This window comes from Cervus canadensis, chromosome 11, assembly GCF_019320065.1.
Source record: "Cervus canadensis isolate Bull #8, Minnesota chromosome 11, ASM1932006v1, whole genome shotgun sequence".
NCBI lineage: Eukaryota > Metazoa > Chordata > Mammalia > Artiodactyla > Cervidae > Cervus > Cervus canadensis.
The window spans coordinates 48,560,598-48,575,836 of NC_057396.1; the positions used below are offsets into that span (position 1 = coordinate 48,560,598).

At 39.9% G+C, this 15,239-nt stretch overlaps 1 protein-coding gene across 1 annotated transcript in view; it reads left to right on the top strand.

The window, feature by feature from the left end:
- PAAF1 (proteasomal ATPase associated factor 1) overlaps nucleotides 1-14,940 on the top strand; it is a 39,591-nt gene extending 24,651 nt beyond the window's left edge. Inside the window, exons 7-12 of the mRNA XM_043481693.1 lie at nucleotides 904-1,098; nucleotides 4,455-4,546; nucleotides 5,906-6,021; nucleotides 7,575-7,657; nucleotides 12,298-12,380; nucleotides 14,485-14,940. Of these exons, the coding sequence (XP_043337628.1) occupies nucleotides 904-1,098; nucleotides 4,455-4,546; nucleotides 5,906-6,021; nucleotides 7,575-7,657; nucleotides 12,298-12,380; nucleotides 14,485-14,562 (647 nt within the window). The 3' untranslated portion in view covers nucleotides 14,563-14,940. The remainder of the gene's footprint in view (nucleotides 1-903; nucleotides 1,099-4,454; nucleotides 4,547-5,905; nucleotides 6,022-7,574; nucleotides 7,658-12,297; nucleotides 12,381-14,484) is intronic.
- The last annotated feature ends 299 nt before the right edge of the window (nucleotides 14,941-15,239 follow it).

Here is a 15,239-nt window from a genome sequence, read left to right on the forward strand (position 1 = left end):
GGTGGGATGGAAGATCACTCCCTGTTCAGCCCCACTGAAACTTTAAGCGGGGGAGGTAGCAGTTTTTCTTTTGCTGTTTGAGGAAGATGGATATTGCCAAAATGTTTTCTATTCTGTTAGGCCACCCTTTTCTCAATCTTCTGCCTAGAGACAACAGACTTTCCTTGGAGTTGTTTGGTTGTTGTTTTTTGCTATTATTTTTATTTGTGCCTTTAAAGAAAAAATCAGTTCTATGTTAGAGGCTTCAGCAGTGTCCTGTCTAGAGTATATGGGAGGCAGTAAGGAAATGCAGGGAAACTCATTTCCCTGTTGTTCTTCAAGTCCTGAGGTCCCTAGGTGAACTGCCTTCTTCTTACATCTTTCAACCTTCCTGAGCTTGCTTGTTGTCTTATGTCCAGGTTTTTTCAGTTTTAAGGGAAGGACCTGGAAGGAATGGAGCTATTTGATCTTGGCCAGACGAGAAGTCACATCCTTTTTTATGAAGAGGGGACTAACCCTTTCAGTTACTCCTCAATGGAAGCACCAGGAGCTTTTAAGACAGTAATTTTCATACTGAACTGCCTAAAATGACTTCTTAACTTTTGTTTTTAAAAAACATGTTTTAGAGCCAAAAACAACAAAAAAACCTGGAAAACCACTGCTCTAGATACATGCCACTAAAAGTTAAATCCAAAACTCCTTTTTCCATGTCTGTTTCTCATAGCTAGTCTTTGAACTGTTGGGAAACAGGGACTCTGTTCTATTTATTTCTGTTTTTCTGGCACTTGAAAGTGCCCAGCATATAGTACATATCCAGTACTCTTTTGTAAAGAAATAGTCATTTATGCAGATCCATGCATGTACTCTGCCCTTTAGTTCCTTCACTGTCTACTCCTTATGGTCTTTTCCTTTTTCTCTCGCCAGGTGTCCTGGATACAGCCATTGTTGATCGGGGGAAGAATGTGGTATCTGTTTCTCGGGATGGGACAGCACGACTTTGGGATTGTGGGCGCTCAGCCTGCCTGGGAGTCATTGCAGACTGTGGTTCTTCCATCAATGGAGTGGCTGTGGGTGCTGCTGACAACTCCATAAACCTCGGCTCCCCTGAGCAGATGCCCAGTGAGTTGATGACAATATATGAATTTGTTTCCTTAGATTCCTTCAGTGTTTGCCTTAGTTCCTCCTTTTCTTCCTCCTCCTTTCCTGCTCTGTAGGTATTTCTGTTTTTATCGTAAGACTAATATTTATTGCATATCTACTACGTTTGTGTTGCTTTAAATTTACAAAGGAAGTATATGTCATAGTTACTACATTTGAGTAAGTACAGTTTAATTTAGCAGTTGAGGCTAATGCCTGTAAAACAGAGATCAATGCAGTTTTGGCTAAAATAATGATTCACTGAATGCAAGTATAATTGTTTGTTTTTTAAGAGGAGAGTGTTTTAGGTCAGTATAGATGAGAAAGGAGTCACAAAAGAAGTTGACTTGAACCTTGCAGGATGGATTCAAGTTGAACTGGGAAAGATGGGAGAATGGGACCAGGGCAGGGGTAGAGGTAGTCAGTTCACATTAAAAAACAGTATGGAGGTAAAATTATCCATTGGGTAAAGGTATGCTTGGCTGGGCCAGAAGTTGGTGTAAGCTTCGTAGGGGGAAACAGGTGAGTAGAATGATAGTTCTGGTGAGTCAAAATGATAAAGGTCCTAATAAGGCAACTTGCCTTCTTTTCTTATTTTCCTGTGATTATAACATATTTGCTTCTGTGATGGAAACAGAGGACTGTTTTTCTCCCAGTATCTCTGCCTCTAGAGCTATTAGGTCCACATAAAATTGAGCAGAAAGTAGAGTTCTAGTATACCCTCCGCCCCCACAAACACACAACCTCCCTTATTATTGGTGTCCCCCACAGAGTGGTAAATTTGTTACAGTGATAGACCTATACTGATACATCATTAAAAAGTTCAAGGTTGACATTGGGATTCACTCTTGATGTTGTATATTCTGTGGGTTTGGACAAATGTACAATGTCATGTATCTGTCATTATAGTATCATGCAGAAATTTCACTATCTGAAAAATTGTCTTTGCTCCACCAATTTGTTCCTTTCTCTCCTATAACCCTTGGCAACCACTGATATTTTTACTGTCTTCATGGTGTTGCCTTTTCCAGAATGTTTTGAAATCATAAAAGGCCTTTTCAGATTGGCTTCTTTCACTTAGTAATATGCATTTAAGGTTCCTCTGGGTCTTTTTGTGCCTTGATAGCTCATTTCTTTTAAGCATTGAACAGTATTCCATTGTCTGAATGTACCTCCGTTTATTCATTCATTCATCTACTGAAGGACGTCTTAGTTGTTTCCAAGTTCGGACAATTATGAATAAAACTGCTCTAAGTATTCCCCTGTACGTTTGGGTTAATTTTGCCCCTCATTATGGACAGTATTCTCCTCATTCTCTTAAAGTTCCCATATAGATGCACTATGGTCCAAGAACTAAAACTGTTATGACTACTAGCCTGGCCCCTCTTTGGGAATTAATGGATTGTGAAAGGAAATCCAAGAGACAGGAACTGAGTAGCCATGGAATGTGTGTCTGCTAAGTCGCTTCAGTTGTGTCCAACTCTGCCACCCTGTGGACTATAGCCCACCAGGCTCCTCTGGCAAGGGATTCTCCAGGCAAGAATACTGGAATGGGTTCCCGTTTCCTTCTCCGGGGGAGATCCCTGACCCTGGGATCAAACCTGTGTCTCTGTGTCTCATGCATTGGCAGGCAGGTTCTTTACCACTAGCACCACAATGGATTAATAGGAAAAGTCTATTCCCCAAAGTGTGATGCATGTACAGCTAGTGGTAAACAAGATCATTTCAGGCAGTACTCATTTTTAAGTTATATATTAATACACACACATCTCACTTCAAACCTAAAATTTCACAGATATTACTTAAAATAAGGTTGAGTTTTTTAAAATCAGTTGGTTTAAATGAAGGTATTCTTGTTTTCTCTATTCCCTCACCTCCTACTTACTCTTCAGCCTGTCTTAGGTGGGTTTGTGCCCCAGTTACTTAACTGGCAGCAGCTCTTGTCAAGGTCACCGGCGACTCCAAGTTGTGTAATCCAGTGTTACTTCTCTGTGGTTATCTTTCCAAATTCTCAATAGGTTGCAGCATAGTACACTCTTCTTTTCAGGACACTGTTCTTTCTTGGCTTCTGTAACACCACATGACGCTGCTTTTTTTGTAGCTCATTGGCTACTGCTTCTTAGTCTCCTTTTGTATGTTTCCTTTATTTTACCTGTAAATATTGGAGGGCCCTCAGCCCTGCAGTTACTGTCTTAGGTGATCTTATCATTTCCATGACTTTCAGTACTGTATTTAAGCTGGTGATTTCCAAAAATATATCTAAAGCATGGATCTTTTACTTGCATTTTAGACTCTATTTAAATGTCTAATAGACAGCTTGAACTTATTGTATGGAGTGTTTGATTTTTTCCAACCCCAAATCTTTTTTTTCCATCTCAGTTAATGGCACCACCATCTCCTTGCTTAAGCCCAAAGCCTAAGATTCATTCAAGATCCACCACTGCCTTTCCTCTTGTCCCACATCAGCAAAGTCTGTCATCTCTACTTTCAAAATGTTTCTCATTTTTCCATCTCATCCTCTCCCTCCAGGTCTCTCATTTTCCTGCCAGCATCCTGATTCAGTCTGCCATTATCTGTTGCCTGCTCTGTTTTGTAATCCATTCTCATAGGAATCATCACGCTCATTTAAAAAACAGAAGTCCAGGGCTTCCCTGGTGGCTCAGTGGTGAAGAATCCACCTGCCAATGCAGGAGACACAGGTTCGATCCCTGGTCTGGGAAGATCCCACATGCCGTGAAACAACTAAGCCCATGTACAACTATTGAGCCTGTGCTCCACAAGACAAGCCACCACGGTGAGAAGCCCGAGTACCACAACTAGATGATGGCCCTGCTTGCCAAAACTAGAGAAAAAGCCCACACAGCAACAAAGACCCAGCACAGCCAAAAATAAATAAAATTACTTTTAAAAAAATGTAAATTGAGCTGTATTACTCTCCTGTGTCCCTCCTCTCCTCCAGTGGCCTCCTTTTATATTGTTACATATGTTTGGCCCTACTTTGTTTAGCATTGTACTCTGTACATTGTTCCAAATATGGTATCTTTCCACATTACAAAGGACTTGATAATCATAATATTTTAAACTTGGGTTTATTGAGGTATATTTTACATATAGTAAAAGTCACTTTTTTTTAAATCACACAGTTCTGTGAGTTTTGACAAATATGTACAGTCATGTAAATAATATGTCAAGATACAGAACATAATAAATGTTTTTTAAAACTAATAAGTAAATGACTAACAGAGTAATTCAGTAAACAGCTGTCAATAGCTATGTTTTCTGAGTACTGCCAGCTGATCATCCTAGCCCATTATTGACATAGCTCATCTGTCATGCAGGTGAACGAGAGGTTGGAACAGAGTCGAAAATGCTGCTGTTGGCCCGAGAAGATAAGAAACTTCAGTGCTTGGGACTGCAGAGCAGGCAGCCGGCAAGTGGTTCCTCTAAGACTTTTGAACACTGGGCAACCTCGGCCACACTGATTCTTGGAAAGCTGTTTTAAAAGCATTTCTAATTTCTCTGTATGTTCACCTTTTGCGGAAGCTACATGTGTGAAAGGCAGTACAGTATAGTAATTAAGAGCATGTGGTATGGGATAAGGGCAACATTTAAATCCTAGTTCTTCCTAATGGCTATGATATTGGACTCATTACTTAACCTCTCTGAGCCTGTTTCCTCATCACTAAACTTGTCATAGTAGGACTTGTATGTAGGGTTATGTGATAATATTAAATGACCTACTGCTTTGTGACCTTTATTAAGTCACTTTCCCACTGGCCCTTAGTGTGCTGTATGTAAAATGATGAGGTTCTATAGATTTTCTTCCTCCTGTAAGGTAATGTGGAGATTTTTTCAGTAAAGTTCTCATGCATTCAGGGCTCTCAATTAATTAGTGACCAGAATGTCTCTTATAGAATGGGGTTTTCTTCCTTCATTTCCTGGGATTTTGCCAAGCAGGCTATGCTCTTAATTAAACTTGGAGTTCCTTTAGATTAGATTTTCTAAATTTCTTTCCAGTTGCTGTCATCATCACCCAGACAACATTAATGATTTGGTTTGGCTTTGTATTTTCATTTCGTCTCTTTACTTCATTGTGCTGGTGATGTTTCCATTTTCAAAGTTTGTTCTGGGAGCATCACTGTCTTTGATCATACTGCCTTTGCACTCTGAATTTCCATGCTGGCTTTTACTTCCAAAAGGAAGTCAGAGGGTTTTGTTTGTTTTGTTTCTTTCTTTCATTTTTTTTTTTTTTAGAACATTCAAACTTTACTCTTTGAACTAATAGTAAGAAATTAAAATCTAATACTTTTTTATTTTCTTAAGTACATGGGTAAATTGTGATTTCTTAAATTGCCACATTAAGTGTGTTTCTTTACCTTCAAAAGATTGTCATCAAAAAAAAAAAAAAAAAGATTGTCATCAGTGTCTTGAAGCAAAACGTAAATATGTGAATAGCAAATGGAAGGTTGTGCTGAAAACAGGAAAAAGAACTATTTTTGGTGTTGAGGATCCCATGAGTCAATGTGTTGAGGGGAAATAGTGTGAAAACTGTTACCTTAGACTATGATATTATATAACCTGCTTAAGTCCTCAGCCAGCCTCAGGTTCCTGAAATCCTGGGAGTGCTTCCCCCTCAGTTGTTGGTGAATACTTAGTTTAGATCAGGAGTTCTTAAAAGGAGAAGAAAGAAATTCTGTACTAAAAATAGTAAAATTCTTCTTTTCTTGGTGCCTGTTTATTCCTGGAAACGAATCTTTAAACAGCATTTTTGTCTCCTACTTGTTCCCAGCTGTTCCTCTTTATTGGCTCAGATGCCTTCAATTGCTGTACTTTTCTCTCTGGCTTCTTGCTATTGGCTGGGACACAGGATGGAAACATTTATCAGCTGGATGTAAGGAGTCCAAGGTGAGTCACCATTCATTTGCATGATGCAGGTCTTCTGCAGAGTGGAAATTTTTATTGGCTTTCACAGTGATTTAATCTGGCATATAGATTGCTGTTGAATCAAGGGTATATTTTTCCATTTATAAAGGCTTTCCAGTGTGAATTGTCTGATTGTTCTAATTATTCCTGGAATCACACTGAAAGGTAATTTGATTCATACTGTCATGATTGCTTTGTAAATTAAGCTTAAATAATGAACTAACATCTCACTTACAATAATTGTATAAAACCTTTAATTTTAAGGACCTTAGTAATTTTCTTCATGGTATTACATCTGGGTTGGCCTGAGATTGATCATTTATAGTTCAAGTAAGCCAGCTCTGATTCTTTATTTGGCTGTGATCATAACCTATCTTATATAATTATATAGGCTTTATCCTGGTCTTACAGTATCCAAAAAGAGTCCATAACCTGTTTGTCCCAGGACTTAACATTTTCTACTGTCACTTTCTCTTTCTGCTTCCTTTCTTTGTTCAACTGATACTTATTGAATGGCTCCTGTAGGCATTAAGCTTTGTTCAGGGCACCACACAACAGAAATAAAAGATAAAGACTCTGCCTTTGAGGCATTTGGAGTCTAATAATATAGATGGACAAGTAAAAGACTGTTAGGACACAGTATGATTAGTGATCTCAAGAATCTGAGGAAGCACCAAGAAGGAGAGAAAAGAAAGTGAGACTGCTCTGAAGAAATGCAGCTTTAATCGATCTTGTCTAGCAGAAAGTTACCAAGTAGAGAAAAGAAGGACCTGCTTTAGGTAGAATAGCATATAGAGAAGCATGAAGGCATGTGAAAGTATGGCACTGTAAGGTATCTCTGAGTAGTCTGACAAGACAAGTATATACCCTGCCAGTGGAGTAGTGATGAGAAGTCATGCCAGACAGGAAAACTGGAATTTGCTTAGAAAGGACTTATATACCATGCCAAGGAGTTTGGACTTTATTCCAAGAGCAGTGAAAAAATTTCAGCTAAAGAGTGACTAGCATATACCTTCTCTTCCATAATTTAAGTTACTTTATTTTTGTACTTTTTTTGCTCCATAGAGATAAGGAATCTGATCACTGTTATAAAATCTCATAATTATAAAAATTATAAAATCATCAATTATAAAAATTTATTCTCATCTTCCTGTTTGATTTTACAGAGTCCTAACAATTTTAATATATCACAGCTGACTTAATTCTGTCTATAAAGAGATTAACATATTGTTAACATTGTTATCTTAAACGCTTGTCAGGCTTCCTCTAAAAACTGGAAATATCAGTGGTTACTTAGTTCATTCAGCTCATTAACACATTTAGAGACATGTTTAGATTCCCTCCAAGGTGGTTTTGAATGGACTACTTTGATCTACCATCTAAGGATCTTGCCAGGAAAGAAACTGTATGAATGTTTAATCTCTGTCCGTATTTGTCCAGTGTGCTGTTATGCAGTTAGTACTGTAGGTTGAATATAGGCAAGTATTGCTTTTTAAGGGAAAGAGTAAAATTGCTCCATTTATTCTGTATCCTAGGACTCCAGTACAAGTCATCCACAGATCAGGAGCACCAGTTATGTCTCTGCTGAGTTTCAGAGATGGATTCATTGCTAGCCAAGGTGGGTCCAGGGGCCAATTGAGGGAGGTGGTTCTATATCATTCAGTGAAACACAGGTTTAAGTTCCTGGTCTGTGGCAGGGCTAGGGGCATCATCCTCCATGATTCTTTGGCATATTGTGCTTTTTCACATAACGTTTAACACCCTAATTGTAATTATCTGTGTCCCCTCCAATGTAAGCTCCTTGAGAGTAGTGGCTATGCCTTATCACGTTGCCCCCAGCATTTTAGTTCAGTGTCCACCATGTAACTGGTGCTCAGTAAACATTGTCAGAATAAATATACTGGCTCTTATTACAAATTATTGAGAATTCAGTTAACAAATCAGTTACAGTCTCTGCTCTAAAGGAGCTCATAGTAAGGCAGACAGACATGTGGACATGTGCTCGAATACAGTTTGATAAGTACTGCAGCAGAATACTGTATGGGAATGTGGGGAACAGCTAACTTGAGTGGTAGGAGTACTGCAGGCATGTCTTCGTGGACTTGTTTGCTTTAGTCGCTGAGTTGTGTCCAACTCTTTGCGACTCCATGGACTATAGCCCGCCAGGCTCCTCTGTCCATGGGATTTCCCAGGCAAGAATACCGGATTGAGTTGCCATTTCCTTCCCCAGGGGATCTTCCAGGTTCTCTACCACTGAGCGACCTGGTAAGCCCCTTCATGGACTAAGCCACATTTAATCCAATGACTATTTTACCAACTGGAGATGTAAATAATGCACATTGACGGCCAAAGCTGTAGTGTATTCAAAGTCATAGATGAGTGAAAGGGGGCAGAAAGAAGGGATCTGTCCTTCAGTTGCCTATCTACCATACAGTAGGTACTGTGTTTGATGGTTTACAAAGACAGTCTGGGTAAAGTGAGTGAGTACCTTGGTGTAAGCAGTACAGAATATTTGGAATGGAGTTTGGGAGTGGGGTTGGGAGAAATGCATGGAAGAAGGTGTCCATTAGGGGACGCTGAATCCTCATAGGAATGATTTAGGTGAGGAGGACTGGCCTATAGGCCTGGAGGGACCATCTTACCTTAGTACTTCAGTGTATCAGTTAGGATATTTTTGGCTGTTAGTAGCAGAAGACTCAACTGAAAATGGCTTCAATAATTCAGAAAATGTAGTACTTCATTTACAAGACATCCAGATTTATGGTGGCTCCAGATTATATTAATTTAGTGATTTGAAAACAAATTCAGTGGAGAAACTAAGAAAAATTGACAGCTCACTCAGTGTGGTATCCTGGATTGTATCCAGGATGTTTAAAGACTGGTAAAATCCAAAAAAGTATTGAATTAAAAAAATTAATGAAAGCTTTAACAAGAAAAGAAGAAATAAAATCAAGAACGCAGCTTTTCTCTGTTTTTTTGGCACTCTCCTCCTTAGCATACTAGCTTTTGTCCTCAGTCTTATTCCCTCAAGGTTACAGTGCAGGATAGCTGCAGCAAATCTTATCTTCACATAACATGCATATTGTTATCCCTTTTAAGAATGAGAAACATTTCCTCAGGAGCAACCCGGCAGACTTACTAATCTCCTACGTCATTGATCAGAATTATGTAATATATGCCGTGCCCAGAAGACCTAAATAGACATTTCTCCAAAGAAGATATACAGATGGCCCACAGGCACATGAAAAGATGCTCAGCAATGCCAGTATTAGAGAAATGCAAATCAAACCCACAATGAAGTATCACTTCACACCAGTCAGAAAGTCTACAAAGAATAAAAGCTGGAGAGGGTGTTTAGAAAATGGAACCCTCCTACACTGTTAGTAGGAATCTAAATTGGTACAGCCACCATGGAAAACAGTATGGTGGTTCCTTAAAAAAACTGAAAATAGAGTTGCCATATGATCCAGCAATCCTACGCACTCCTGGGCATATATATAGAAAAGACAAAAACTAGTTCAAAGAGATACATGTGCTCCCATGTCCATAGCAGCAATATTTCTAATAGCCAAGATGTAGAAACAACCCAGATGTCCGTTAACAGGTGACTTGCTTAAGAAGATGTGGTGTTGTACGTCCTTGGTGGCCCAGTGGATAGGAAAACACAGGTTTGATCCCTGGTCTGGGAAGATTCCACATGCTCCAGAGCAACTAAGCCCGTGCGGCCCAACTTCTGAGCCTGTGCTCTTGAGCCCATGTGCCACAGCTACTGAGCCTGCATGCTGCAAATACTGAAGCCCCCATGCCTAGAACTTGTGCTCCACGACAAGAAGAACCACCGCAATGAGAAGCCTGAGCACTGCAATGAAGAGTAGCCCTCACTCACTGCAACTCAAGAAAGCCTGCATGCAGCAATGAAGACCTAGTGAATAGATCTTCATTTATTTATTTGTTAATTTATATTTATGTAAAAATGGCAGTTGTGTATGGTTTAATCTCATCATCCTATGATCTTTGGTGAATGAGTTCACTTTTCTAAGTCTCTACTTAGAGATAAAATAGGTACTTGACATAAAGTAGATATTCTGTAAGTTATAGTTTCTTCTTACTCTTGTAACTAACCCTTGCTCTTGTGAAGTGAAAGTTGCTCAGTCGTGTCTGACTCTTTGCCACTCTACAGTCCATGGAATTCTCTAGGCTAGAATACTGGAGTGTAACCATTCCCTTCTCCAGGGGATCTTCCCAACCCAGGGATCAAATCCAGATCTCCTGCATTGCAAGTGGATTCTTTACCAACTGAGCTATCAGGGAAGCCCTGCTCATAACCCTTGCCCTATGCCCTCCTAAAAAAGTGTTTCTGATCATCATGATCCAGTGGCGAAGCACACACTCACCAAAATTAGAATTATAGTATAGGGAAAGATATGTGCAAGTGTCAGAGCAATAGTAAGTGTTACAAGAGGTCAATGGAGAAAGGGTTTATTGTATTGGGTGGTTAGAGATGGCTTCCTAGACAAAATGGGAATGAAGCTTGGGCTTATTAAGTAGGTTTGTGTGTGGAAACTTGAATGCACAGGAAGAGCTATAGTAATTGTACTTTCTTACCTCCCTGTACCTCTAAGCCAGACCACCTGACCTGCCTCTTGAGAAACCTGTATGCAGGTCAGGAAGCAACAGTTAAAACTGGACATGGAACAACAAACTGGTTCCAAATAGGAAAAGGAGGACATCAAGGCTGTATATTGTCACCCTGCTTATTTAACTTATATGCAGAGTACATCATGAGAAACGCTGGGCTGGATGAAGCACAAGCTGGAATCAAGATTGCCGAGAGAAATATCGATAACCTCAGATATGCAGGTGACACCACCCTTATGGCAGAAAGTGAAGAAGAACTAAAGAGCCTCTTGATGAAAGTGAAAGAGGAGAGTGAAAAAGTTGGCTTAAGCTCAACATTCAGAAAACGAAGATCATGGCATCCAGTCCTATCACTTCATGGCAGATAGATGTGGAAACAGTGGCTGACTTTATTTTGGGGGGCTCCAAAATCACTGTAGATGGTGATTGCAGCCATGAAATTAAAAGATGCTTACTCCTTGGAAGGAAAGTTATGACCAACCTAGATAGCATATTAAAAAGCAGAGACATTACTTTGCTAACAAAGGTCCGTCTAGTCAAGGCTATGGTTTTTCCAGTGGTCATGTATGGATGTGAGAGTTGGACTGTGAAGAAAGCTGAGCGCCGAAGAATTGATGCTTTTGAACTGTGGTGTTGGAGAAGACTCTTCAGAATGCCTTGGACTACAAGGAGATCGAACCAGTACATCCTAAAGAAGATTAGTCCTGGGTGTTCATTGGAAGGACTGATGTTGAAGCTAAAGCTCCAATACTTTGGCCACCTGATGCAAGGAGCTGACTGATTGGAAAAGACCCTGATGTTGGGAAAGATTGAGGGCAGGAGGAGAAGGGGACGACAGAGGATGATATGGTTGGACGGCATCATTGACTCGATAGACATGGGTTTGGGTGGACTCCGGGAGTTGGTGATGGACAGGGAGGCCTGGCGTGCTGCAGTTCATGGGGTATATCTTTTGATTCTTTTCCAGAGTTCTGTATAAAGTCATAGTCTTAATATAGAAAAAACTTTATGCATAAAGATATTCTTCTATGCTATGTGCTCTCAACCATATAAAATAAAAATTTATACAGAAAAGGTTAGAAAAAGACATTAAACTGTGAATAGTATTTATCTTTGAGTGGTAGATATGGATGATTTTTTTAACTTCTGTTTCTTTATTTTTCTTTTTAAGTTTTTTGGATACTATGCCATTCAGCACTCAGGATCTTAGTTCCCTGACCAGGGATTGAACCCATGTCCCCTGCATTGGAAGGCAGATTCTTAACCACTGGACCACCAAGGAAGTCCCTGGGAGCATAGTTGTCTTAAAGAAAACATTTATATAGGGAAATTACCTGTTAAAAATCATTGTCTAGGATAAGATTGCAAATACTTGTATAAGCCTGTAGTTGCTTGCTCTGTGCTGTTGGTGGTTATTGCTAATCAAAGACAACTCTTCCCATTGAGCTTGCACTTGGCCTTCAAATCCTCTTGAGCCCAGCATTTTAGGGAGTCACTGTAGGACCTCATATCTGGCCCATCATGAGTCCTGTCTGCCACTCTGGGTCTTAAGACAATTTTCTTTAGGCTAGTGATGTACAGAAATAAATCAAAATATTGAGGAAGTTTTCTGTCTTTTAGGTGATGGAAGCTGTTTCATTGTCCAGCAAGACTTAGACTATGTGATTGAGCTCACTGGGGCTGACTGTGAACCTGTGTACAAGGTACAGACCTGAGATGAAACCAGGCCTGGGTGATTTTCACCTGGGACCCAGGGCTTTGGAGGGGACTGAATCCAGAAACTTTGTGATTACTAGGGGTAATAAAATACTTAGGAATGGGACAGAAAGAAATAATTGAGTCAGAGTGTCTTCATCGTTTACTGGCTCTAGAAACTGAAAAAATCACTTTACTTCCTCAGTCCGTCAGTTTATCTATAAAATGAGGATAACAGTGAAATAATGCATATGAAAACTCTATTCTGTAAATATTACTTTTATTGTTGTTGTTGTTATTTAAGTTCAAGACTGATTTGATTAGAGTGTGGTGTTGGAGAAGACTCTTGAGAGTCCCTTGGACTGCAAGGACATCCAACCAGTCCATCCTAAAGGAAATCAGTCCTGAATATTCATTGGAAGGACTGATGTCGAAGCTGAAACTCTAGTACTTTGGCCACCTGATGCGAAGAGCTGACTCATTTGAAAAGACCCTGATGCTGGGAAAGATTGAAAGCGGGAGAAGGGGATGACAGAGGATGAGAAGGTTGGATGGCATCACCGACTCAGTGGACTTGAGTTTGAGTAAACTCCGGGAGTTGGTGATGGACAGGGAGGCCTGGCGTGTTGCAGTCATGGGGTTGCAAAGAGTCGGGCACAACTGAGCTACTGAACTGAACTGAGGAAAGAGAAAAATGAAAGGGAAAATAATGTTTGTTGACCAGTCATTGTTCTAGCTGTTTTACATATCATATTTAATCATTGTTATCATACCTTGAGGTATAGATATTATTATTCCTATTATTTTCTTATATTTAAAAAAATTTTATAATTTATGCACATGTATAAAAATTCAAACAGTGCAGAACTGTGCAGACTTAAAAGTCTGCTTTAAGACTTTTGGTTCCACTGTTTCCTAAAGTAACTAGCATTAATAGTTTGTCATGTATCTTTTAAGACTGCTTTTGGAGAATTTGTGCTCAGACCTTTGTTTATGTAGTTATGTAAATAATAGTTTTGTCTTTAGTTTATACATAATTGGGGTCATCCTGTTATGTTTGCTGTATGACTTGGGTTATTTTACTTAACATTTTAGAGCTCTTTCCAGACAAATGCTTATAGATATACTTCATTTTTAAAAATTCCTGCATAGTGTTCTATATTGTGAATTAACACATCATTTTGATATTATTAATGAAGAAACGGGACCAAAGGGGTTGAGAAAGCTGCCCTAGGTCATGCAGCTACATATTGGCACACCTGTGATTAAAATTAACTCCAGAATTCATGCTATTTGCATTAAATTAATGGTTCTTAATCTTTGTCTCAGACTGCTTCGAGAATTTGATGAAATCCTTCTCAGGAATAAAAGGCACTTATTTATTTATTTATTTTTAAAAAGGCACTTATTGAGAACTTCTTTGCATATAATGTTATGAGGTTCGGGGATACCTAGGCCTTCCTTTTTTTTTTTTTCCCTCCCCCGAAGGCTTCCACGTATACTTTAATAACAGATGTAAGGGACCAACTTAATTTTAGCTGCACCCCCTCTCTATTCCTAAGCTCTGTCAAAAGAGATTTTAGGGTTTAATGTGACAGCGCCCTCTTCTGGAGGAGGCAGTGTTGTTCAGTCCCTAAGACGTGTCTGACTCTTACGACCCCATTGACTGTAGAACCCATGGATTGTAGCTTGCCGGACTCCCCTGTTCTCCACCATCTCCCGGAGTTTGCTCAAACTCAAGTCCATAGAATCAGTGATACTATCTAACCATCTCATCCCCTGCCGCCCGCTTCTACCCAGGCTTTTCTGTGGACCATCTGCTCCCCTGTATAGACCCCTCTGCTCTAAACCATGTACAACACTAGTCCGTTTTCTCTCCAATTGGCCACTTAGTTTCTCTGTTCTGTACTCATGAGCTCCCTTGATTCTGGTCAGCTATTTTTAAAATATATAACATGGATGTAAAAAAAAAAAATGGATGTAATTCTTGTCTTTGGAGTCAGTAAATCTTCTCAGACTCCCTTATACTAGTAGGGGTCAATGACAAGACTTATGTTTTTGAAGTGGAAGAACCCCAGGCTTCCTTTGAGCTGTGAACTCTTTGTGTTCCAGGTAGCCACATGGGAGAAGCAGATCTACACATGTTGTCGAGATGGTCTTGTGCGACGCTATCAGCTCTCTGACCTCTGACCCCTTGGGAAGAGGAGTCCCAGTAAATGAAAAGGATTGACTCTGATCAACAGTGAGCAGAAACATCATCAGGGACCATGGAACGACCATGAGTGACCTTTGTTGTATTGGGTACCCTCCGGAAACAATAGAAAGTCAGCTGCTTTGGCCCATGTGGAGCTGTCATTCCATGACAAGACCCACTTTGAACTGAGTAAGAAGCTCACATGTGCTCGCTGCATTTGTCCCAACTTCTCCCTTAAACTCAGCCCAGCACATAGGGCAAGGAAATGGATGCTTATAGTGTGATTCCACACTGATTGTGTTCAGTGTTTACAAGGACTGGAGAACTAAAGCCTGTTCTCTGGAGGAAATAAAGAGAATATGGAGGAATCTGAATTTGAAAAACTTTGTTAAATATTCTTTCTGTAGCAAAAAGTCAGTCACGGTGATGGGATTCCTTTCTCAGGCACTTCCTATCAGCCTGGCTATAGGGAAGAGCTACTTGACAGTAGCAGTAAGTATCCCATGTGCAACCTGGGAAAGATTCTTATACAGGAAGGGTAGTAACCACCATCCCAGTTTTCCTCAGATTAAGGGGTCTTCTGCTATATGGGACTTTCTGTCCTGGGCAAACTGATATGATTGGTTAGCCTTTATACAGGTGATGAAGTTGAATCATCGTTGTAAAATTGACA